The sequence below is a fragment of the Scomber scombrus genome, chromosome 19 (assembly GCF_963691925.1).
Source record: "Scomber scombrus chromosome 19, fScoSco1.1, whole genome shotgun sequence".
Lineage (NCBI taxonomy): Eukaryota > Metazoa > Chordata > Actinopteri > Scombriformes > Scombridae > Scomber > Scomber scombrus.
The window spans coordinates 18,551,074-18,577,452 of NC_084988.1; the positions used below are offsets into that span (position 1 = coordinate 18,551,074).

Sequence of the window (26,379 nt, forward strand, 5' to 3'; positions counted from 1 at the left end):
TCCTGTAGTAGACATTTGGTCTGAGAGAACAGTAAACTAATGGGTTTCTAGTAGTATGGTCTCAACAGAAAAAGCACTATATGTATGAGAGGAACAAGAGACAGGAAGGTTAAAACATGGCTACAGTCCTGCATGCACAGAACAATGGAGTATATAGACTTTGTTCTCCTCTAGGTGAGTGCTGTACAAACTGCCCAGCTGCCATTCAAACGGTAGGCCAGTCAAATTGTGTGCAGGTAGCTTTCTGTTCATAGAGCCGTCTGACACGAAGTGGCACGCACAGTCAGTCTGGAGTAAATCACACAGTAGTGTTGGGTAGAATCATGAACGACAAATCCATTCAAAAAAAAGGCACAATCCCATCCGCAACAGTCACCCAGCAAAAGCTTAGGGGGAAACATACAGGCTGAAGTCATCAGAAACTAAAAAACTACAAGTCCCACGGTTGCATCCAACAAAGTGCTCTGTGGATAGATGGTATAGCAGCAACTTGAGTTACGAGAACGTCAAATCGACTGAAGTGACAGCACGCAATGTGTACGAGTCTGTAAAGCACTCCTAGTTTCCACTGGTCCTGGGTCAGAAAACAGTCCTAAAGCATGTGTTTAAACAGACAAAGCATGTTTATTTCACACTAAAACAATATGCACCCCGACATCCACAACATCCCTCTGTTCATTTTCTTTTTCTTCCCCCTGGCATGTAATTTTCTGCTTGTGTTCACTGTATATAATTAGAAACAAATTACAGACATTTATTTTGGGGATACAACATTTTCATGTTTTTCATTTTTAAAAATGTCCATTCTTCCAATTATAAGCAGCTGGACTGGTCTCACTGTATGCAGGCTATTTGTTCTGCTTTAGAAACAGAAAGCATTGGAGGACACCACAAAAGCATTTCATTGAAAACTTTGCAGCAGCATTTTAAAAAGAAGAGGAGACAGAAATGGGCCAGCAACTGCCATTTTTCAAGTATCATGTGTAACTGTATTCAATCCTTTGTCGAACAGCCAGGATTTCTTACTCTCTTCCATAGGAAGGTCAGAAGCTAATTTCCCCCATATACAATTGAAACATTTTGGCAGGCAATTCATAAAATTCACCAAGCTTAGATTAATTAAAACGAGTGGGGTGGCATTACAACTTAAAAAAGGAAAAAGGAAATAAAATACAAACAAAATGTTCTATCAATAAATCTGCTAATGAGCCTTCTATTTAAGTACACTGGTATTTGTGAGAGATAAAATCATTTGTTATTGGTTATCAGACAATAACTGATGTGAGTCAGTAATTCATCATGTCCCGTGTGGTGGTGGTGGTGGTTTGCGTACATGAGTACAGAGAAGAAGAGACAACTTTACAAAATGATCTTTTACCTACTGAGTGATGATTATGTCCCCTCAGTGTCTGTGACAGTGTCTACCACTGGCTGACTTGCAGCTTCCTCCATGGGCTCACTCTGTTCATTGTCTACGTCCTTAGGAGAGGCAAGCTGCTGCTGCTCCTGCTGCTGCTCTGCTTCACTTTCAGGGAGCAGGGAGTCGGAGGAGGGGTCTGGAGTTGGTTCAGGAGAGGCCTCGGGTGTGGGCTCAGACACAGTGCTATTGTCCATGCCAGATCCATTGACCCAGAGAGGTTGGGGTGAGGAGGCGTTCTCTTGTGATTCCTCCTCTTCCTCCTCCTGTGGGCTCTCCTGCTCCTCCACAGAGTGAGTAGTTTCTTCAGGGGGGCTGGCAGCTTGTGTGAAGGCCACAGGTGAGTCCTGGGATGAAGCCTCAACAAGTGGTGAGGCTTGGCTTGGGGTCTCAGTGTCTGGGGAAGTGATGGTCTTGGAGGGGGACTGGGCAGCGGGCAGGGACGGTGACTCTGTGTGTGGGGTCTCGAGTTGTGGTGATGACTGGGCCTCAGTGAAAGCCTCAGGCAACAGGCTCTGACTCTTGCTGTCAGATGGGGATTGGGCTGAGGGGGGTGACTGCACCTGAAGTGTCTCAGACAGAGTGGGGGTTTCTGGCTGGGGCTCGGGCACAGCTGCTTGGTTCTGTGATGGAGGTGGAGACTTAATCTGAACCTGCGGCAGAGGCTGATTCAGACCTAAGAGAGGAGGTTTGGCCTGAGCTTGGGGCAGAAGTGGGGACTGGAATCGTGCCTGCATCTGAGGGTTCAATTTGAGCGGGGCGAGCATTTTGCCTTGGTTCTGGGACAGGTTGGGATTAAGAGGTGGAGTTGGAAGCAGAGGTGTTGGTAGAGGGAGAAGAGGTGTCCAGCCCCCGCGTTCGCGCTCCCTCTCACGATCTCTCTCTTTGTCACGGTCTCTGTCGCGTTCGTGCTCTCTGGGACGATCTCGGCCTCGCTCCCTGTCTCTCTCCCTGTCGCGTTCCCTCTCACGCTCTCTCTCACGGCTGTGGCGGTTTCCATTCATCTCCCTCCTGAAGTCGAAATCTCTTTCGTCTCTGTCTCTCTGCCTGTCCCATGGGCGTCTTCGTTCATCTAGGTCTTGATGTAGTTCACTGTCAAAAGGTGCTGTGGCACCAGCACCACTACGGTTCCAGGCCTGCGGCCCCCCAACAGCTCCAGCATTTGCAGCAGGCCCAGCTGCTCCTGCTGCTGTCCCAGGACGGTTATCAAAGCGGTTGGGATAGTTCTGCCCTGCTGTGGAGCGCTCCTCCTGGAAGCCTTTCGGAACTGCTGGAGCCTGTGGACCTCCTCGCATGCTGTCTCGCTCATCAAAGTCCCCTCTGGTCTGGCTCCATCGGCTATCAGGAGTAAAGCCTGCAAGAGCCTGGAGACGTCCCAGCAGGCTGCCTCTGGTGGGCTGAGTTCCTGGAGTTTGGAGCAAGGCAGGCCTGCCTCCTCCACCACCTCCAAGGGCATCCCTTTGCTCTGGCGGAGGGGTCCTCAGCAGGCCTGTGCTCTGTTTTTCCATTGGGGGGAAGCGGTAGTCCTGGTCTTTGCCCTCATCAGCACCAGAAGAAGACTCCTCTTCTGTCTTAGAGACATGTTCATTGGTAAGGTTGGGGGCTCTGTTAAAGGGGTCTAACTGGGAAAAGGGGGCCCTGGCGCGGGCTTGAGCTTGGAGGGAGCTGTCGAGAAGTACAGCAGCCTGCTGGGCGGGGCTCTGCTGCATTAAGAGTGGGAAACGTGCGGCAGCTCCAGGCTGGAGGAGGTTAGGACGCACATCCATTGGCAACAGTCCAGGCATTCTCTGACCAGTCAGACCAGACTGGTGCAGTGGGTGGGTGAGGGAGGCAGTGGGGTGCATGCCAAGAAGACCCATTCCGCTGCGGACTGCATTCTGCATGCCTGGGGACAAAACACAAAATTATGAAAACGTTACAGTTCTTCTTGCACATAAAAACATTAATAAAGAAAATACTTGTTGGCATTGCCTCACCTTGTAGTGTAAGCTCTGCAGCAGCATCCATACCATCAGCAGACTGTGGCATTTTCTCACTGCCGGCCTGCTGAGTTTGCATTCCGACTGGGTTAAACACACCGGCTCCAGGGATGGCTGAGGGCATGAAGCTGCCAGGGATACTCGTCGGAGGGATCATAGCACTGAATGGTGATTCCTTGATAGCTTCCTGGCTGGTTGCCACTGAAGGTTGCACTAGAGATACAGGAGGGTAAAGGAACAGCAACTCATTTAAATATAGGCTAAACATTTTCAGCTGATTTCCTTAGAAGGAACATAATGTTATATGCATGTATTAGTCAAATGATTAGCACGCCTTTAATACTTACAAGAAGGTGCTGAAGCCATGGCTGCAGTTTGTGCTGCCTGCATAAAACCTGCACAACAGGAAAGAAGTATGTGTCAGCTTATGAAGTTCTGTCAGTCTGATTGTCAACATGACTGAGTCTGCTGCATTTACCTGGAGGAGGCTGTGAGGTGTTGAAACCAGCTCTTATGAAGGGTGGTGGTGGCCCGTAGCCTGGTGGGGGTATGCCCATGCTGACAGGGAAGGAAGGAGGCACCAAACCCACTGCACTGGAAACAGCCTGGGCCACTGGCAGCTGGAAGACACAAGCATTAAACACTTTAAATTTCACTGACCACTGCATGACCAAACACCAGTTTATAGTTCATACATTTTCTTCACCTTTAGCACCACCAAAACCCAAATCTGTGTGAATTATTCCACTCTAGTTAGTGAGGATTTGTCAACTGGAATGAACATGTTTTATTTTGAGTTAGTAAAGGATTTACTTTGTATATGCTCTATGTTTACACACACATGTGCACAGAGCAGATTATGCTATTGATTATGCTGCCTAGTGGTGGTTAAGTTTCTATGACAACTGTGACATTAGAGGACAATGTAACTGACATAAATGCACACTGACCACAGAATGGATGAAACTGTCACACAAACAAACATTATAAACCATTAATTGAAACGGACCCTCTTCATTACCTGCACGGGCATCATGGTGACCTGCTGGTTATACGTCTCATTCTGGGTGTTGGATGCTGCTGTAGTCTCAGCGATTACTTGCTGGCTCGAAACCTCCTTTGCTGGCTCAGCATTCTTGGCTGCTTCCCACTCTGCACAAACAGAAAAAAAAGATGAAACAATGTTTAAAATTATAACCTGATTATTTGTTTGGATTTTGCAGTTTAGTTGTGCTTTTTCAATTTCAATTTTTGTCTTCATCTCTCTATCAGGGTGGTGGGCTGCCGATGAGATTTCTTGAAGGATTTTGGGCATTACCATAACAAAAGAAGCAGCCGAGGGAGTGGAGAAAACAAACCCTATTAGATGATCAAATGCCAGGAAGTGTCTGTGTTTGCATATCTGCATTATGCTTTCATCGTGTGTTATACAAACTATGACTGCATGTCCCACTTCTCCATTAACGAGCCTTACTACTGAGTCAGTAAACTTATGTTTCAGCCAAAGGAAGATCAGTAAATGAATGTATTTCGGTTTACCATCGTTGACGGTCTCCTGGTCAATGATTCCTCCTTCAGCAAAGCCATCCAGGTCATCCAGTTTCACTTTCTCCCAAGGTATGTATGTGACACCAAGGTCAACGTCCCAAAACTGCTTGTATTCCTGCTTTACCCCCTTGTTTAGAGCCCATGCGATCTTTATCAAATAAACATAACATGACCATCAGGACATAGAGGCTCTTTCAAAGACATTTCTGAGAGTGTAAAAGAAAACCTAAACTATCTCTGAGGTTTCACCATTAGAGGTCAATGGACAATTAAATTAGAAGAAACTGCAGAGATAATGACATTACAATCCATCAAATTACAGTATACCGTCAATGCGTACCTTGATGATCTTGGAGCCAATTTTAAAGGAGCCAGTGCTTAGCTTCTGGCGGGCGCGGTACGCATCCTGTCTGTGGACCATACAGATGTAGGCACAGCCTCTGGGGGGGATCATCTGCAGACACACACACACAAGACATGACCAAACAATGGAGTTATAATACATGTATAATTGATAAAAATGTGTAAATGAGAAAAGGAGAACAACAGATTATGGTCACAATAACAATGACAAACTGAGACTCGGATGACAAAAAAATGTAATACACTTGAAGTAAATTAGAGGGTTAGCAGGGAGAATTGCCTACTTACATTTATAGACTCTATCTGGCCAAACTCTTCAAACAGGTTGGTGAGGTCTTGCTGAGTCGCCTTTTTGTCCACTTGGCCCACCCAAAGCGTTGTACTGCACACTAGTTAGGGGAAGAAAGAAAAACAATCATTACCCATCAGAAGCAGTGGCAAAACAATAATTAAAAATATTAAACTAATGCAAGTAAGACTTCCTCTTACCACTTAGAGTCTTCGATCGTATAGGAGGCAGTCCTTTCTTCTGCCGTTCCTTCTCTCGCTCTCGGGCGCGTCTTTCACTTGAGTATGATCGTGAAGACTTCCTCTTGCGATCTCTGGAGCGTGAGCGTGACCGCTTACGGTGCTTACGTTTCCGAGAGCCAGAGCGGGACCTGGACCTTCTCCTTTTGGGAGACCTGTAGAGAGAACAAAACTTATAGAATTTTTTTTTTTTTCAATTTAAAGACTATAGGTCTGCTCTTTTTCAGCAAAACCTTCACAGTGCATAATTAGATTGAAAAGTTGCCAGCTTTAAAAATACACTACTGAGGCGCGCAGGTGGTCGAGCAGTTAGAGCGCATGCTACATACGCAGCCGAACCCGGCTGCATGTCACATCCCCCTGTCTCCCTTGTTTCCTGTATTTCTACTGTTAAATAAAGGCGCATGTGCTGAAAAAATCTTTAAAAATAAATTAATAAATAAAAATACACTACTGTAAGCTACTAACCTGTGTGTGTGTTTATTTAAAACGGGAGAAACCAAGATTTCAGAAATAAGCGAGACAGACCTGGAGCGTGATCTAGAGCGTGTTCTGGAGCGTGTGCTGACCGTCTTCTTCTCCTCCGCCTCAAAGATCTCTTCCTCCATTCCATCTGGACCCTCATCCAGATCCATGTCCTAAAAAACAGCACAATTTCAACACCTTCATACACAGAAATAACCAGGTGATGTAGAAACTGCTTTCATTACTAACATATCTAAAACATCAGGCCTTTGTGTGGTCCTTGAACTGAAAAAATAATCCCTATACTAAAAGTACATAAATATGACCAGAGTATAAAATTATAATGGTAAAGGCTCACTGGCCAGGCATACCTGCTGTTGGTTATCTATGGAGTCGTCCAGCTTGTTCTCAGAGTCAGGAAGCTGTGACTGGCTGCTGCCCTGAGCACTTGAAACAGAGTTCTCTTGTCCAAAGATAGAATCTTGCCCTTCTATGCTCATAGCCTGGAAAAGTGCAAGAGCAGTGTACCTGTTAGGGCTTCAACTCATGATTGGTATCATTATCAATTAATCTGATAAACATGTTGTTTATCTACATCTACAGTTGTTTGGTCTATAAAATTTAACCAGGAAGAGCCCACCGTCAGTCCTGAAAAACATACTATGGTGAATAGCGCTGTGTGTGTGTGTGTGTGTGTGTGTGTGTGTGTGTGTGTGTGTGTGTCTACCTACCTTCTGCTGGTGCTGCTGGTGCTCCAGCAGTTGCTTTTGAAACTGCTCCAGGTTCTGCTGTTGTAGCTGCTCAGCTAGCTGGTGGAATAATGAGCTGTTTATGGGCTCTGACACCATGGGCCTGAAAGTGGTCAACAGCTTGATTAGATGCAAACACTCAGGTGGAATGAACTGTTAGTCTGATGATAAAAACCTGCTGAACTCACAGCTGAGACGACGAGGAGTCCTTTTTAGATTCTTCACCACGTTCAGAATCATTCCCAAAGTCAAACGGACCCAATAGTTTCTGCAACAAATACAAAATAATCACATTTGGAGACACCTGATGAAGCAAGAAATGAGAAACTAGTGGCTGCTGACTCCAGCATTACCTTATTAAAAGAGGAGACCCTCTGTTCCAGGGGGTTGAGGCTGTTGGCAGTAGCAGCTGCAGTAAGCTGAGCTGTCAGAGCTTGCAACTGAACCACCAGGCCAGCGTCCAAGGCCTGCAGCAGGGATGGCTGAGGCTTCTGCTGCTGCATCTGCAGACTCTGTACCAGCTGCTGAAGCTAGTACCAGTAGCAGGTGACAAAACAGAGGATTTGAAACAAGGACTAAGTATTGGGCTATTGAAAATTAAGATTTAACAGTACTGGATCATTATTTACCCATAAAATCTTGAGTTTGTTTAATAAGTTTGGTGGACATGTTCACTCACCTGTTGTCCCTGGGGACTCTGTAGGATCTGTGCCACAGCAGCCACAGTGTCTGTGTTGGTAATCTGGGAAGCCCAGTCAGGCAGACCCTGGACTATGTTAGCTGGGGTTGCCGGGGTGGCCGGTGTGCCTGAAAACACACACATGGACATGTTGTGAAATAAAGCATGAATCAATCAACCAAGTAATCTAGTGATGTCAAACTAGTTGTCTGACCACATTATCACTGTTTATGGCTATATGTAATTGTTTGCTCTCTGACTGACCAGGTGTAGTGTTATTGACTGGGGCAGCGCTGCTGGGCATGACGGGGGTGACGCTAGGTGGAGGAATCCCTGCAGCCATGTCCAACAGAGGCTGGATGATGTCACTCTTGAAGACAGCATTCTTCTGCCACAGATTCAAGACTCGTACTATCTTACTCTGCAAACACAAGTACACATGACAAAAGAAACAGTGACATAACAGTAAAATGTGAACCAAGACAGTGCAAAACACTCAAACACCTAAAATTCTAACTGCTAGACTCTCAAGGCTAAGAACTAAAGATTTACCTAAGCATAAAGGTGTGACTGATTTAAGGACATGTTAACTGCAGGATTTATTGATCAAATATTTTTGGTAAAATGGAAGGATAAAATCAAAGGGTCCAATATGAACTCTGATAGAAGCATGACAAACCACAAAAATGAAACTTGACAGAGAGGAACATAGAAACCTATTAAAAACAGACCTTATCATCTGAGGGGCAGCGGTAGAGGTGCTGGAACGTCATGATGATATTCTTGCTGAAGCGTGGGGCAAAAACATCCTTCTCTGTGCCAAACTGGTGTCGCGACTGTCTGACAATGGAGTCGACGACGTACAGGCCTGGGACCTTGTATTCTGGTTTGCACTGTAAATACACAAACAGATGGCTGGTCAGTACAATTTTTAAGGAATAGAAAGTTGCTCAATTTACCGTCTGGGATCTATTGGCATTCTACATTTCCCTTGAGACTGGCTGAGATTTAAGAAGGGAAATCACATTTCTAACTGAAATCACCTCTGCATCATACTTGAGTGCAAATGCCTTTTAAATGATGTATTTTCAGTGTTGTTTAACTTCTAATATTTAGATGCACTTAAATTAGGTGGGACTGAGAATTTAATCTAAGATACAACTCACCTTTTGTATGAATTTCTCCACACTCTGGACAACATGCTTGTAGAACTGAAAGAGAAGCACAGGAAAGAAAACATTTTGTGATGAGTGACTTGAGCAGCAGTGTTTTAAAGCAGCGTTAAAGCAAAACAGTATAGATGAAATTAAACAATCAAGAGGTCTAACTAAATAAAATGAGAGAAAATGGACAGAAAAGGCAAGACAGGTGTGTGCTGAATGTTACTTTTCTTCCCTTTGTTGTTCCTCCTGCACACTACCAACCCATCCAAACACCAGGAACACCATTACTGACATTAAGAACAGATTGAAATTCTTCCAAGCTGTTTTGTCCTTGCTTTGTGAGGTACGCAAAAGAAGATAAACTGTCAGTTTTGGAGGGTGTGACAGAAAGAATCACTGGCGCAAACAGTGTAATGAATGTAAACTAGATACTAATATGAGTAACAGTGAAACTGGTGGCCTTGATGGAGTGTTTTATGCAGGAGTTTTCAGAAAAAGCATTTCAACAGGAGGACATTTCTAAAATTTCATCCAATAGTCTGCCACATAAAAGCAAGCTCTGCTACGTATGCAACAAAACCTTTTTTTTGTTGGTCATTGTTACACATTAATAAACAAACTAATGGATGTAAACAAGACCTGTAAGTAGTCCCTCATTATTGATATATTGGACAAATTTACAAACACTAAAAAATGGGATTAAAATGTAGTATATAGTGCATAAAGTGTGATTACAGATACAACTTTACACAATTGATGACTTTAATTGTGTTGTACAGTCTATAGCCGTGCTAGATTTTGGCCCAGTTCTTTTTGGTCATGGTCAGATAGATATTGGCTTGAACTGGTATTTGTTTTTAGTATTAACAGTTTATTATAGTATGGCTTTAGGATGGCCAAATTGGAAAAAAAAGCAGTGCAGATTATGCAGAGTTCAGATTAATTACCACTATTAAATCATTATCGAGCATTTTCTTTTATTTTGGCTAAAGAGTTTACATGCGACCTGTATGTTGGGAAATACTGCAGTATTCTATAACCTTGTGCAGCCTGTTGTGCAAGTTTAAATTTAGATCAAGCAAAAACAATTTGAGAGCTATAATAAAGGTGAGACCACATCCACACCAGGTTTCCCATACAGTTATTTACTTGCTCTGGCCTGCCCCTATAAATCTTTGCCTGACATAAACCGATTTACTAATTTTGAAGGTGCACACCTCACCCTCACGCTCTCTTTCTCTCCCAAACTGACAGATGTACCTGCACCGACTCGTTCTCCCTCCACTGCACACAGACAGCCTCCTCTGAACTCTCTCTGAGGTTTTACCCTGCAGTCACATCACTTGAGAGGCAGATTTTTTTTTTTAATTATTGGATGCTAAAATCATAACAACAATATCTGATTAATTCCTACACAGGCAGATTTCTAAAAAAAAAAAAGAAAAAGAAAAAGGAAGTGCTTTCTTTTCTACTGACACCTTCCATAGAGCTTAAAAGAGGCAGGAAGAACACATGATATAAATGTGATAACGGGACTAAAAAACAAGGCCACACACAGCCAAAGTCTAAACTTCTGTCAAGGTCAGGAAATGCATGTTCCTACTATGTACTATTCACAGGTAAATAAAACAATCCCAATCAGTACTACTCAAGAGCCACAGATTAATGAATAATGGCTGTCTTCTTAGGCTCAACAGAAAAATTCAGCTAATATTTTCCTATGGCGAGATGATGAGGGTGAAGCTTGGGTCCTGTACACAGCAACAACTGTCTGTGCTGCAGCTAAACTTTGAGGGAAAAAAAGTATGGAGATTAAACATCTCTGCTGAGCTTTTGACACTAACGGCTAATGGCTGATCAAATTAAGACGACCTATGACTGTATGAGGTCAAACAGTCTGCAGTGCAGCTCACAAAGCATGCACGGGCGGATGTTCACAAGTACTGAAATTCAATTTAAATTCAATGAAGGAAAGTCTTTGCTGCAGGGTGAAACAACTTAAAGGATTACACATGTACTCTCTTATTTTACAGTACACACTAACATGGTCACAGCCATATTTAGAGGGACTTTGACCAAGAAGGCTGAAAAACAGCATTTTGTCTTAAGTTGAACCGATTTGTCTTAAGCTACACTAATTTAAGTTGACTGCAGTGCTAGGTCAACATTTTCTTATGAAAAGCTCAAATTCTACAATCAGCCAGTAGATGGAGTCAAAGTACAGAGAGAAGGACTGCTGAGAGTTTATGTTTCATCACAGGGACCAATGTGTGGAATATCATCATTTCACTTGAATAAAGTGACAGATGAAAACTCTTGTCAAGTAACTGCAGGCATGCTCATAATATATTATGTGATTTGAGGATAAAATATAAAGTAGCTAGTGAGGATATTACTGTCAAGTCCACTTGAATAAAGACTGATAGTGCAAATAGTAATTACATGAGTAATGTAAATAAAAATCAGTTTTCTAGACATTTGTTGACATTGAGAGTATGTGTATGAGCGAGATGTGCTTGTGTGAATGTGTTAGCTTATGTGTATATATATATATATTTATATATTCTTTTATATTTTATCCTATGCTGCTATCTGAAAGAGATTGCTCAAACTGAAATTTCATTGTATCATATACAATGACAATAAAGATCTATCTATCTATCTATCTATCTATCTATCTATCTATCTATCTATCTATCTATCTATCTATCTATCTATCTATCTATCCTTTAAAGATTTTGTGAAAAACTTTCATGGAAATTTATCAGTGAGCAGCAAGGAAGCAATTTTTTCAATCAGCTGTCAACTTCACAAACTAAAAGAACAGATGAGCTCAAAACAAGAGCGATAACAAATGTTCAGGAAAACATGACACTTGCAGAATACAACAGCACTTACAGCAAACTGTGGCAATGACAACTCTGATATTTATAAAGATAATTTACATCTGCAATGCCCATCAGACTATGTTGTAAATAACATTTACTTTATATATTCTTTATATATCTATATATGCAAATTTCCCCATTGTGGGACTAATAAAGGAATATCTGATCTAATCGACAAAAGATCAGCCTAAAAACAATCAAAGTATCTCACTGTTTTGCTTTTGAACTCAGCTGTGACTGCCGTGTGTGTACAGTGAAGCATTCAGTGAGAAGAGTGAAACATATGTATGTCAGGAATGAAAGTGAGAGCGGCAGCAGCCAGTTTGCTAGAAAGCAGAAGCTTATTACAGCCTAGGGCTGGGCGATTATGGCAAAAATCTAAATCACGATTAATTGAACTTTTAACCTCAATTACGATTAATGAACAATTATGTATTTTCAGTTTCTTTTGTTTTGTATTTTACACTGCCCTCACAAGATATTTTGAGATATTTTCGCACGAGTATCTTTAGGGAGTAAAAATAATGATGTTTTAAGGTGTGACGCTGTGATTAATGTCTAGTTTACTTGATTAGAACTATGAAAAGATCATGGTTTGGGTTAAAATGATCACTGGAGACAAGTTTTCAAATTCCTTAAATATATGCAACCTTTACTGTCATGGCATTAATTGACATGAGCAAGATTAAGTCGATTAGATGTCTGTTTCGATTATCAGCCCTATTACAGCCTGCAATCTATTTAATACCTGAAAAGATCTGAGACTGAAACCAGTAACTTGAGAGGAAAGGTGCCTTCTATAAAGAACCCAAATAAATAACATGGGCAACATGAGCCTTAGATAAACCGAATATTAACACATGTTAATCAGCAGTCATCACTCAGTCAGTGACCTGGGCCGCTGTGATAAACAGAGGCACAGATTCCTCTGGAAGTATCAGTCAGTTTTGACACTTTCCTGCTGGCAAACAGCCTAAAATGAGAATCACTTAACAGAACTGACTGACCCACAGGACTAAAAAAGGTAAGTCAGTCACACATTCACTGTCTGTAACAGGCGGCTCACTTTGGGTGTGTGCTTGTTAAATGCATATATTCAAGGCTCATTATTATGGTTTGGTATTTCTCTGTAATGTAGCACTGTGTTAACTATGTTAATTATAACATTATCTCTCAGCCTTGGAACTCAAACCATTTTCTGATGCACCAAAAGTATTTCAATAATTAAGTTAATATCATAAAAGTGTAACGACTAGTCGACTAATGGTCCAAAGTCTTGGGTCAGGGGTAGCCCTATCTTTTTTCCCCATTAAGTGATGACAAACTAAAATTGGAATCATAATTTTATAGCTGGAAGCCTTATCCGGGGCTGATGCTGATTTTATTTTGAATCAAGGCAGAGTCACATCAACAGTTAATCAAACAGAAACTGAGCTGTTAGCAGCATGACTGCAATCAGCCTGTTACCGCGTCTCACATACATATAGAGCCTATAAGATGAGTGTAAGGCTATGTTTACAAGGAAACGATCTGAACAGAAAACGCAAAAGTGGCGTTGCGTTCTCACTTTTTATTCCACGTTTAGACGAGCGTTTTTTGGGGGAAATCTGCGTGCATACGGTGACGCAAAAGTTTGTGGAATTCAATGTTGTATGCACACAACACCACAAAGTCTGCGCCTGTGTAGAACCTTCCCTCTACTTCTCTCCCTAGTAGCGCCAAATGGAAAACCAAAACCAAAACATGGCTAAGAAGCGAACAAAACTGACCATTTTGTCTCGGACTACACTTCTCTCCCCTCCTCTGTCATTGTCGGCCCCGCTGCAGCAGACAGGTATCAGCAGAAGGATAGGTACGTGACGTCACATGGAAGAGCGTCTGTCACCTAGGTTACAGCTTCAGACGGCAGCAAAAACTCTGCTGCATTTAAGGCAGACTTTTGCGTTTTTACCCTTTAGACGGGAACGCGACGGTGGAGCGTTTTTAAGATTTCCACTCTGGAGGGTGGGTTCATTTTTTTGCGTTTTTAAGCCCCCAAAACACCGTCACCGTCTAAACGAAAGGCACATCTGATAAAATATTTTGTCGGTTTCACCCGGGAGTGTTGTCGTGTAAAGTGGGCCTAAGACAGTGTGATTAACATTTGAGCTGTGAGTCATGTGTACATGAGAAAGCGAGAAAAGCAACAAGCAAACTGAAAACCAAGTTGATAGCGTGATGAAATGACAGCTGCACTGCCTGAAAAACATCTATATATATTTATAAAGATCTTTCTCTCTCTAGACAAATAGACAATAGATGGATAAATAGAATTTTGATGATAATGTTACAAATGTGGTCACATGGTAAATAAACAATGGAAATCAAAAATAGAGATGCGTTAAGAATGATTCTGAATACAATCATAGCACCCTGAATCTAAATGTAATCCAATCGAAAGATTTCCAGCTGTAGTGCATACAGAGCATTGACATGCTGTTGTTAAGTATGAGAAAACGCACGCTCATACACTAGTTGCTGCAGTGTGGATCCGTATCTAGGCAACTGCTCCAGCCTACTGCAGAGTCTGATCAAGTGTGTGAAGGATAATATCTACTTTGCAGATAATGTGAGATCAGAGAGAATGTAAAAAGGATATACCGGTGCCTGGGATAACAGAGACACCAGTTTTAAAGGTTGATGATATACAAACCAACATATAAATAACATAACAAATGCAATGTGAAGCCTATATCCATCATTTTAAAGTAAAACATGCACTATAGCCTGAACAACAGCTCAACAACTAACACTTGATCCCTGAATATTTGTTGTTTAAACTACTGTTAGCATCAAATCCTAATACTTGCATCTGTACGTTGTAGTATGCAAATATTCTAAGACTGCAACATAAAACTACAAACATTTTGACACACTACACAAACTAAGTATTTGTTTATGAATGTGTATACTTTTCAGCAGAGTTCTCAACCAATCAGCACAGTCTGACATTTATGTAATTATGCATGTGTGCTTACAATTTTCTTCTTAAACTAGAAAACCAAAAGCTACAATTCAATCTGACAGTAACTTATTGCCAATTCAGAGATCACCATGCTGTGGTAACCAGCAAAGTCTTTTATTCTGCTGACAGCCTCTTTGAATGTTTGTAGTGTTGAGCAACAAAAGTCTAAATGAACATTAAAATCAAATCTACACTGCACGATGTGTCCAAATTAAATATGGCCACCAAACAGCTGATAATGGTTTTTTTTCCAGCAGGATTGGTCTGACTAACAAGACAGGCAGTGAATACAGTCAATGGGTGTGAACTTAAACACAACTTACGAGTTATAACATCAGCATTAAATGTAGTTTGCTTCTACATTTATGTGAAAGGACCTTAATGGCCCTGCACACCAACATATGATATTCTGACCAACAGGTTCTCTGCTCAGGTTGAGTTTGGCCACAGCCATGCTGGAAACTGCGGCCACCAAACTCCATGTTTCTTATACGAATAATAATAAAAGTGTGAGATGTCAATCAAGCAGTCGGTACATGATCGAAAAGTCCTGATGAGGACAAATCACGTAGGATTAGTGATAACACCTGTGTGGTGTTATAGGTTTTGAGAGTCACACATTTATAAGAACTAATTTGGACTTCACAGACCAAGAATAAAAACACTAGAAATGTTTCCACCAACCAGTCAGGTTGCAGATTACATGCATGTCTGTCCAGACTCATAGTATTTGTAGTGAAGACTTAAGGGATTTAATAAAAAGGTATTAAGTTTATTTTCCTTGTATGTGTTCACGGCCAATAGCTGATTCTCAACACAAAGTTGACCAAAAACAGTTACGAACATTTTTGAAACTATGATGTCCATTGTCAGAATTTAAACACATTTTTAACTATCTTTTCAAACTGCTGACTCTTTTTTGTATTTTTGGAGCTACTTTAAAATGATGACATCTGCCCAGAGTGAAGGTGGAACTATGCTGAGAATTATGGGACGTCCACAGACGCTACAAGCAGACAAGCAGGCAGCACAGGAAGCAGCATGTGTAGAGCTGTAAGCATTAAGTGCGATAGCTAGCATGGCTAGGAGGCTAACAACAACTGTCCACAAAATTGTTAATTATTCAGCTTCTTGTCAAACACTTTCCTTTCATTAACCTCCATAATTGTCCTTCACTTAATGCAGCTAAGCTGCGTCTCTCCTCCTCTGCTGCCTGCATAATTTTGCTGAGCAGCACAAACAAGGATATAAAAAAATCAATATTTCCTGAATGAGAGGTCAAGCCCCTCCCCCCTTCTTAAAATGGTTGGACACAAAAGAGCCTCGTGCTTTGTGTAAAGATTCAACCAGATAGAACTCTAAAAGTGAAAGAGGTGGGTCATTTTATGACCAGAAGCTAATATGTCTCACTTTCCTACAGTCAGTAAGTCAGTCAATCAGTCAGTTAGCAATCAAGCTGTCTGTTCATGCTACCACAGTCCTGAGACTAGGTCTACTCAGCCCAAACCCCTGGGTGGTGTATCATACAGGCGGTATTATGGACTAATGGAATAATTCTTTTTAAGAGCTTAGTAGTTAAGAAAAAAAAAGATGTCAACTTGTTATTTATCTTGACTATTTTAAACGGGCGAAAACTGTTCAACTGCATCGTTTTCTTCTTCTTTTCCCTTAATTTATATTGATGGACATAGAATTAGCTGCTTAATTGCATTTTCCAAGTTTTTTTCTGCTTCACTTCCAATAAGTGTAAACATTTTATGAGTGGTCTGCACAGCAAGAGCATCTAATTTACTCCGAGATGACTGAAACCTTGTTGTGTTGTTTTCTTGGGAGTACAAGACAACTTTTTATGCAAGGAAATATCAAATTCTTTACCTCTATTAAGTGTGTCTTAAGAACTCTATTTAATACATTATTACACAGACCATTCATTTACCCTGTCAAACATCAATCATAGATCTAACGCACATGTCAACAGGAGTGCAGTGGCTTAGTATATTTTAATATCAGACACATTCAGATAAAGGAATAGATGCCTATAATCCCTGCTGACAGCTGATGTTGTAATACTGCAGCTGGTAAAGTCACGGCTGACAGAAAGCCCTTCATAAGTGAGACATATATGGTTATATACTGGAACTGGAAGTCAGTAGTTTTTACTCATTTGTTTCTAATGTATATACAGCTGCATGCAAAGGTTTGGGCACTCCTTGACAAACAACATATTTGGTGATTTTTTAATTGAATTTCCTCTGAGGAAAATGAAAAAAATATGATCAGCATATGCATTGATATTTTTATGTCATAAAACACTGTGGCATTTGCAAAAGTTTAGGCACCCTACATAGTCAATACTAAAACCCTGACCACCCACGACAGATATCACAGCCTGCAGATACTTTTCGTAGCCAGCTAAAATGAGCTACAGTTCTTTTATTCAAGACTTTCTTCAATTTTTCTATTAATGTAATATCCCTGGGATTTTCAGTTATGTTTAAGTCAGGGGACTCTGAGGGACAATCCAAAACCTTCAGCTTGCATGTCCTGAAGTAATCAAGCTGACAATGCTTTGCTATCTTCTTGTAGCCTTCACCTGCACTGTGGGCAACAATAACTTCCATTTTTAAGTCTTGCACAGTTTAGAGGAACCCATGGTTGCTGAGTGTTCACACAAGGTTTGAAGAGTCAGAGGATTTGTAAAGCTTGGAAACTGGCACTGTGACATTTCTTAATGATAACTGTTGACGAGCTGATTAAGGCCTGAACTCTTAGGGTGCCCAAAACTTTTGCACATTCCACAATGATATATTTTTCAATTTATGACATACTAACTACATGCATTAATGTCTGCAGAAAACTATTCTTTTTCTATGTCCTAGAGAGGCTATGTTTACATAATTTCAATTTTAAAAAATCACCTAAATACATTATTTGTCAAGGGGTGCCACAACTTTGCATACAACTGTAAAACCAAAATTTATGACTAAGTCAATCTCAAGTCACAAACCACACAGACTGACAAACAAACAGACTATTAACATATCTGGGTTGTATTTTTTAAATGTGACTCATAGTACCAGATTGATAGTTACAAGAGTTTTACATATTCCATAAATGACCTTTGAAGGTATGTTTAATATTTCGCCCTCATACTCTGACACTGTTTTATAACCTTTAATGGATTCCTGTTTAAATGTCTCACATCTACTACCTAACCTAATGCATCTCAGGAAAAAGGAGGGATTCTTCCTAAAATATAGTTACATTGGGAAGATTAGAAAAAAAGAACGAGTCTGTCTCTAATAAAATCCTTATTTCTCTCTTCAGTTGAACTCAAAGGCTCTGGACAGTAAGTAAGACTATACATTGTGTTGCATTTATCAAGCATCAAGGAGGAGTGCTGACCTTGGAAATCATTGACCAAGTCCCTTTGACCATCTATGCGAGTTTACAAAAAAAAGGACATAATCCTGGATTAGCTCTTATACTCTGACACTTGATGAATGCTGGTCACTAGGCAACATCTGTCTTACTGTTGAAGCTATCAAGTCAAAGATTAAAAGTGACAAATTATATATGTTATGAATTCCATCAAGTGGATCTTTAAATAATTGTTGTATTTGACTCACTACTAGGGCTGGGACGATCCGCGATCAAATCGTATATTGGCGATTGGAGGGTTGCCAGGCGATTTGCTGTTTATCAAGGAGATTTTGAAAAAAAAAAAAAAAAAACGGCGCTCTACTGTGCATTAAGAGATGTTTCTGGAGGAAATACTGTACATGACTGTTATGGCGCTTTTCCACTACACAGTTCCAGCACGACTCCCCTCGTTTTTTTTTGCGTTCCCACTAGGGATAGTACCTGGTACCTGGTACTTAAGAAGCCCTGTTTACAAACAGATCTACAATCTACTTCCTCTCTTCTCTCTGCGCAGGGTACACTGTCAGCCAGCCCTGTGCTGACAGTGATGGGGCGCATCTCTTTGATCCGAACCGACACAGCCCGTTAGCTAATGCTTCGGGGTCGTTCAATAGAGTAATTGCAAATAAATATTGTTTTAATGTGTAACTATTGAAACAAGGGCTTTCATAAATTCCTACAGTGTTGCGGCACTGCCGCCTTTGCAGGTTAAAAGTTAATGACAGCGACTTGAAGTGAGGAGGAGCAACACGTCTCTGGCTTGTCAGCGCAGCGGTGTCGCTCACTTTTGCATGCATGTGATGCAAAACATAAAAAAATAACGTCATTATAACAAAAAACGTGCCACGGACATGTGACCCCATCCCCTCGCCAATATAATCGTGTATTGGCAATTTAGAGTAATGACAATCTACAATTTGAAATTTAGAGGCAATTGCACAGTCCTAGTCACTACTCAGAGAAAGTTTGGTCAAAGTTCACATTAATTTATAAAAATTCTTCACACTATTTAACAATTTCTCAACCATCTGTCACAAGTAAATTTTGGACGACAAATACTGCACACACTGAAATTACCACAGAAGCATATAAAATTTCAAGAGTGTCATTATTTTCCCAGCCTCCTGTTTCTGTTGGGAGGGAAAGACACAGCACTGACAAAGGAGCAGACACACAACACGCAAAGGAAAAGAGACGTTAACCTCAAGCTGAAAAGATGCTAATTGGCTTGGTTATCAATTAATTATCAACACTGGCAAACCACAGACTGGCTAACCTGCTAGTGAACTTTGACCATAACTATTTGTCACATATTTCAATGGACAATATTTGGAGTAGGAATGAATGACGTTGTCTGACATGAGTGTCATTTTGGTCAAGATGAGGAAAAATCTGTGGTGAGGTCAAACTGATGGGAGTGACAGTGCAGAGACAAAGTGCAATCCACCGACAGGAACATTTTCTTCCACGGGTTAGATTTGTCATAGGGCTGTCACTTTTTACTTGAAAATGAACTACCATACCAATGTAAGAATTTAAGAAAATCTGTAATGAAATTTCTCGATTAAAAATTCCCTGGGTAAATGCAATAGGCTGTGCTCTGCATTGCAGCAGGTTATGGGAACATGTGTACAATGTCCTCATGTCCTCTTAAAGTAGTCCATTGGTTTCCAAACTTTTTCTAGACACCCTTTTATAAAGAATGTTTAATCATGGAAGCCCTCCTCACTATTGAGCTCCAGAAAATCTCTCAAGCTACACAGCATGTTGTGGTACGTTGTTCGTTAGTATGAGAACTATCAATTTAGAGTTGTTGTTAGCTGTGGTAGGGCTGTGCAATATAACGATGTATATCGTGTGATGATAGAAACACTTGTAAAATTTAATATTATGCTCTATCGTTTATTTCATCAACAGAATTTACACTCTTTATGACAATATTTTTGTCATTTCGATAAGGGTGGTGTCGATGTTACCAATGGCTGACAGTCATCGACCACTAAGCCTCTATGATCATAACATGATTAAATGCACGGGCTGTGATTTGAATATTTTTTGCTAGTTACTTATTTTTTTATATATTTGAAAATGTAACAAAGCATAATTCATGTTAATGTCACTTCAGCTTAAAAAGGTGAAACTATATTTAAACAAATGTATAATGACATGAAAATTTTGCAGCACCAACAGTGTGTCCTCAAGGCACCCTAGGATGCCGCTGCATCACTTTGGGAAACACGTAAGCCTGGAGCACTATAGTTCTCTTCACTTAAGCAAAAAGGAGAGAACATGTGAACTGTGCTGAACAGATAATCAGGAGCTCAAACCAACTGAGACGTAATCAGTGGAAATATTTCAGATTCGACACCACAGAAAAAAAAACAATAAAGGTAAAACTGTTTGCCGTCTTAAAATGTTTACAGAAGTAATGTAACAACGACAACAAATCTTGAGACTTCTCTCGTCTGTAACTTATTGGACTGTTTTGGATTAAGCTACGTGGGTTGTGTACGAATGACTTCTGATAAATTACGTGTTAATTTTTAAAAAACTTTTTTTCCTTTTTGAAAAAGTGACAGCCCTAAATTATTATTCAAGTCAACACTTAAAACTGCATCTTAAACCCCATTAACAGATCAGCAGATAAGCCTGAAATCTTTCAAGTCCCTTCACATTTCAACACTAAATGTGCCAACATGGAACAACACAACCACACTGTGTGTGCACAAGACATAAATCACTGCTGCTGTCGCAACAAACAAGTCAGGGTTTAAGCACTGTCAAAAATCTCTATCTCTAATCTCTATCATGTTGACCAATACTGTCAATAAGATACTGATAGTGGCTCACTCCTGAATGACTACTAACTCCTAAAGACTGCATGATGTGTGCAAAATAAAGTAACATTCAACTTACAACACACCACATCAGCAAGTGTGTGTATGCAATGTACTTTGTATTGAGGATAAATGCTGAATTATTGAAACTGTGTTCATGAAGCCAAAGACAAAGGTCAACATAAATCACAACCCTACACTCACTGATTATTACTGCTGTGTGCACTATGCAGCAGCACAGAAAACATTCTGACTTCACTTTCACGTGTATTAACTAGCCCAAACCACCAATATAACAATCAGACAACCCAAGAAGAGAATTAACAAGATTGCACCCAATTCAAACACAAGAGCTCAAAACCAAGAGCTCAAAACCAAGATTGACCGCTACATGACACCCGGAGGTTGTGGTAGTATTATAACCCACTGTGCCAAAAGCAAAAGAGCCAATTCTCTGGGTGTGTGGGAGCAAATTAAGATTAAATGATTTAAGTCTTCTTCCATCTTCCTTGTGAAACAACCCATACTCCTACCTAAGCTGGTAAGGGATTCTCTTATCTCTTTGTAACTCTCTCCACCCCATCCTCCTGCTTCACTTTCAGTGCTTTGGGGGAGCTGGGAGAGCTGCTGAGGGAAGGGGAAACGGGTGTTATTCACAAGCAACATACCGTACAGCAATACCAAAAGCTTTAGAAACAAAACTACAAACATGTCATGAAAAATACATTATTAGAAAGTTGATTTTAAGGGTTGGTGTCCTAGGCAGCATCAGGCCATTTACACTTTAATTACTTAACCTGTGGTAATAATAATAACAATAATAATAATAATAATGCGTGTACTAATAATGTTGTTTTGTGAGCAATTTTGCATGTCAGGTGAACATAGATGGTCATGGGGACTTGGTCAGTGATGGCTGATCAGCATTTTTCTCTGAAAGGCTTTATTAGGCCCAGTGCTGGACGTCAACCTTTAAGAGTAACGTAGTGTAAACACAAGAGACACGTTACAAAATGGTCTAAGTGGCAAAATGACGACTGAAACACATAAAAAGAAGTTTTTCTATTACAGTTGAGATCAATGTTAGAGGCCCTTAACAAAACTAATCTGTTAAAGTGGGCTTGTATTGAATACACTCTGACTTTTCATTTCAATGCACCCCTGTTATGTCACTGCTGTGAATACCTGAGAAGAGCCAGTGATGAACAATGTTGTGCATTAAGAGGTTTCTACGTAGGTTCTGATAGCTGCTTTCATTTTGGATCAGGTTCCTGATCAGTGATCTACCTGTATTAATTGAGCTTATCCAAACTTTTATCCTTCCTCACTCTGGCTCATTAGGAAAGAAGCAATAGAAAAACATAAAGGCTTGTCATTCTAAGCTGATTGTCTCTGATAGAAATAACACACGTCATCAGCTGCATATTAGATCAGATGTTGCTAAATAATGTTAATTTGATAAGTTCCGTTGATCTCTGGTTAATGTGCTCTATGCAGCTAGTGTCTGCGTTCGGCCGAAAATTGTTTGTGAATGAAAAGACACATCAGTCTGTAACCACACTGTATGACTGCAAAAAGACAATATTTCTGTAGGTTCACAGCCTGGTGAGTGTCTTCTCTCGAGAAATGATTTAGCTGACCACCTCATGTCAGTTTAGGAATCTGCCAGTTAAACTTACATTGTTATCATGTCACCATTTTAATCTCAATAGTTGTGAATCAGGAACTTCAGTATTTGAAGTAGCTCCTCAAACACAGTGGGCTTTAGCCATCAATTCAATGTGTCATTTACATTCAATTTACATTTTATATGTTATGCTGCTCAAGTCATTTTCATGTTGTCTGCACATGTTTTAACATTAATTAGGCTGCCACTAAAAAACAGAGTTTCATCCTTCTCAGCTGAAAAAAGTGATTAGACTTAATAAGGGATTCAGATTTGAGAAGTGGATTCTACATCAATTTTACTTTGATAAAATGTTGTCGCTCCTCATCACTATTTCGAAGTACAAATAATCAGGTTATGAGTATGTACATTTGCATCTACATTGCTGTGATATAAAAGAGAACATTTTAGACAAGAAGTAAGGTGTGAAAGAACTTAAATATGTAATTCAAGGACAACTAAGCAATGCCTTTTCTTTGTTCAATCAGACTGGAGTGTTAGGGCTTGCTTTCTAAGTTGGGTAGCATTTATAGCTGGGTAACTTCACAAAATGTGATAAACAAAATTAGGACATAGATTTGCAAGTGCATTTTGTAGATCTAACAACATTTAACTGATTGGAATTATCAGTTTGTTACTATTGTACAAGTTGCATCAACTGCCAACGATGGCTGTCTACACAGGATGTGTCTCAGCACAGTTTTCAGTCCTTCTGATGGAGCAGATATGCTTCTGTTTTAATAAATGCACTTGTGTATACGGACTGTGATTGTGACCATATACAGACTTTGTTTGTTTAATCTGTACAAAACGTAGCGAGTAAAAATGCCAGGTTGGGGTTCATGTGCCAGACTGTTTCTTGGCTGGAGTGAGTGACTTCCTGGAGTCAACAAAGGCACTCTAGCACATTTTGTTGACTCTAATACTAGAGAGGAGCTCTGTGGAGGTCTTTGCTTTAAGTACAGCTATTTATACTTAAGGTGGAAATTATTCATTTTGTCTTTGTATATATTGGAAGAGCAAAGTTCTAAAATGTTATACCAGTTAATGCAAATACTTGAATTCCAATTGTACTTTCTTATCATTTTGTTATTGTTTCTTTTTCTATTTTTCCCCAGATGATGATTAGTGGCTGGCTGCTCACTAATAGCTTTGGTAGGGGCAACACTGTAAAGTAGCTGGGCCCACGTTGCCAAACATTCTACATACTTGACATATTGAATAGTGCACTCTATTACTATACTTCACTATCTATCATGCAACAGTGGCTGACACTTTCTTTTGTTTGGCTTTCCAGTTTTAATCTTGTTATAATACATAATTATATGGAATCATATGAAGTTTCAAAGGATCCCAATCGTGCTGCAGCCCTCTACTTCATACCTCCAACACTTCTTAACAAAAGCAAGCAACATTAGTTGTATAAGTATATAAATCACGCATTCTGATCGCAGCTGGTCATGATTGCCACATATGGAAAATGTTTAATAAGAATATGTATCATACTGTTTGCTTCATGCATCAGAATTCCTTCCACTAACCAAAGATTGCTTTCTCACTGCCTTACTTATATTTCTACCAAATACCTGCTGGTATGACATGAGTTTCAGCCTGCAGTAACAAAGAGGTACCTGAATGACAACAGATGTCTTTGTTCTATTTTAAGATGATACGCTTTTCCCAGGTGTTTGTGAAAATAGTCACAATAAATTTAATGTCTTATACAAGTCCATCTCAGTCTTTTACAGGACTGTCTGTGTTATAGGCTAGAAGGGTGCTGAGACAGGATGTCTGAACTATTATATCAGACAGGTTGTGTGGACAAGCTTATCCGAGCTCATGTTGGTTAGTAATAGATCCACTCACAGAAATCAAGAGGTGATGAGCAGCTTGTAAAAATACAATGAGGGCATACAGCCACTTGCATTGTGATTTTTGCATGGTCGTCATCAGCCCACAGTGTTACATTTGCATTTTTATCTGAGAATTTAATATTGTTTCTATGTTTGTTTGATTTCACCAACTGCAGATTTACCAGTATCTGTTAGATATTATTGGTATGTTTAAATATCTATTTTGCATCAATCAGGTCAGACACTGTATTACAATTTGTGACTGACACAAAAATATAATTGTTTGAAGAAAAAAGAGTAACTTTCTGTCTCACATTTCGCTCCCTTAACTTCACGTATCATTTCAAATATGGAAGCATAAACTCAATGTGTTTGAGTTCTTTATTCCCTATTACCTGCCTCATCGTTCAACTCTACATACTTACTTTTATAGCCTTGATTCCAGACTTTGTGATCTGGGTCATCTTGGCCTTGGAGATGGGCGGCTTGTACTCATTCAACGAGTACAGCTGGAGAAGAAATGAGACAAGAGAAAACACCTTTTGTCATACAATATAACAACTCAAACATGGAACAAAACCAATAATAATAATAATGTTTATGGTTATAATGCAACAACCATAAGCTCAATCAACAATCCAAAGCATTTTCGAATAGTCTGTTAGACCTTTTTTTGAATATATATAAATGTTAGTGGTTGGGAGAGCCACTTAGATCATAATGAACTGATGTAAAGGGCTTGCCTCTGACTCCAGTAATTTGTTTTGATACCATCATTAAAACCACATTACTACTAACAATTGAATCAGCTTCAGCAAAATGTAGAATCTAAATCGTATAAGCTGTTAACTATACGTGGATAGTGAGGTCAGCGTTTACACTGACCATGACAAAGGACAGACTTTAGTGTCAATGCAGACTTATGATGGCTACGCTGTTAGCAGAGCCCTTTGATAACCAGCGTTTACTGTCTGCTACGTTATAACAAGCCAGTTTTGCTACGTGCTAAGAAACTCCAGGCATCTAACTAATGCAGCCACATTGAGCTACATAGTATTCTTTATCTGGCAAAGCGCCAGAGGGAAACGAGACATTTCACCCATGTCGATATTAAACTAACATTAGCTCGCCAAGTTATCACGCAACTGAGGCGGGTTTGCTAAGTTGTAGCTTAGCTAGTTAACATTAGCTCCAGTCTGTGGAAAATATTAACTCAGACTGGTAGCCTAACCTGCACTGCGTGTAGTAAGAGTTACACTCTTTTCACGGTAATAAACTGGGTACTTAAGATAAAAAAAAACAGCTGGATCTGCCATTGTATACGATAACAGTATAGCTGTATTGTTGTGCACAGACAGCGGCCTTAAGTGAGGCAGCCCTCCGCTCATTTTCTGCTAGTCAATGCTAACGTTAGCTACTGCAAATGTGAATAAGAAGCCTTTCTACTACCGATACGCTCAACATTTTGCAACGCTTTTAAACCAACCTCGTTGTTAAAGGCTTTGACGGCCTCCATGGTACTGTATTTCGGCTCACAAGGGACTGTAAATATTTACAGATATCTCCTCAGTAACCGGTTTGAGACATGCATGCTCGACGTTTGGTGAGATGGAGGAGACTGCCAATATGGCGCATAACCTCAGTGGCAAATCTGCAGAGAGCGCAGCGACTCCAAGCGTCGATCACTGGCCATTACAAGTATATCCTCCTAGTTTTCTGTCCTTCTTCTTTTTATTTAGAGTCGGTTTGCATCTAAAATGCTGCATTACTGCCATCTACTGGATTTACACTCGAAAAGACTAAATTCTCGGATCTAA

The 26,379-nt window shown here is 40.3% G+C and overlaps 1 protein-coding gene across 2 annotated transcripts; it reads right to left on the reverse strand.

Annotated features, from left to right (window-relative positions):
• scaf8 (SR-related CTD-associated factor 8) lies at positions 1–26,165 on the reverse strand. Of its 2 annotated transcripts, XM_062440273.1 has the most exons (20): positions 26,049–26,165; positions 24,988–25,071; positions 8,895–8,939; positions 8,460–8,621; positions 7,993–8,149; positions 7,729–7,856; positions 7,403–7,579; positions 7,238–7,317; positions 7,032–7,152; positions 6,672–6,803; positions 6,364–6,473; positions 5,797–5,990; positions 5,596–5,696; positions 5,285–5,398; positions 4,936–5,092; positions 4,418–4,548; positions 3,875–4,016; positions 3,744–3,791; positions 3,394–3,609; positions 1–3,302 (listed from the first exon to the last, which is right to left on the reverse strand). In XM_062440273.1, exons 1-20 carry the CDS (start codon positions 26,076–26,078, stop codon positions 1,393–1,395), a joined length of 4,239 nt encoding a protein of 1,412 aa, XP_062296257.1. In that variant the 5' UTR covers positions 26,079–26,165; the 3' UTR covers positions 1–1,392. The 2 variants fall into 2 exon arrangements, with proteins under 2 accessions (XP_062296257.1, XP_062296258.1); XM_062440274.1 differs by lacking the exons at positions 24,988–25,071; positions 26,049–26,165 and adding an exon at positions 21,577–21,632.
• Positions 26,166–26,379: the final 214 nt, after the last annotated feature.

Bases quoted from the DNA above. Each gene is read 5' to 3' on its own strand.
- scaf8 (XM_062440273.1), bottom strand. From the start codon at position 26,078: ATGGAGGCCGTCAAAGCCTTTAACAACGAG. The intron at 6,804-7,031 runs GTAGGTAGACAC...GCACTTTTCCAG, and splicing joins ACCAGCAGCACCAGCAGAAG to GCTATGAGCATAGAAGGGCA. The intron at 4,549-4,935 runs GTAAACCGAAAT...CTGTTTGTGCAG, and splicing joins CCAGGAGACCGTCAACGATG to AGTGGGAAGCAGCCAAGAAT.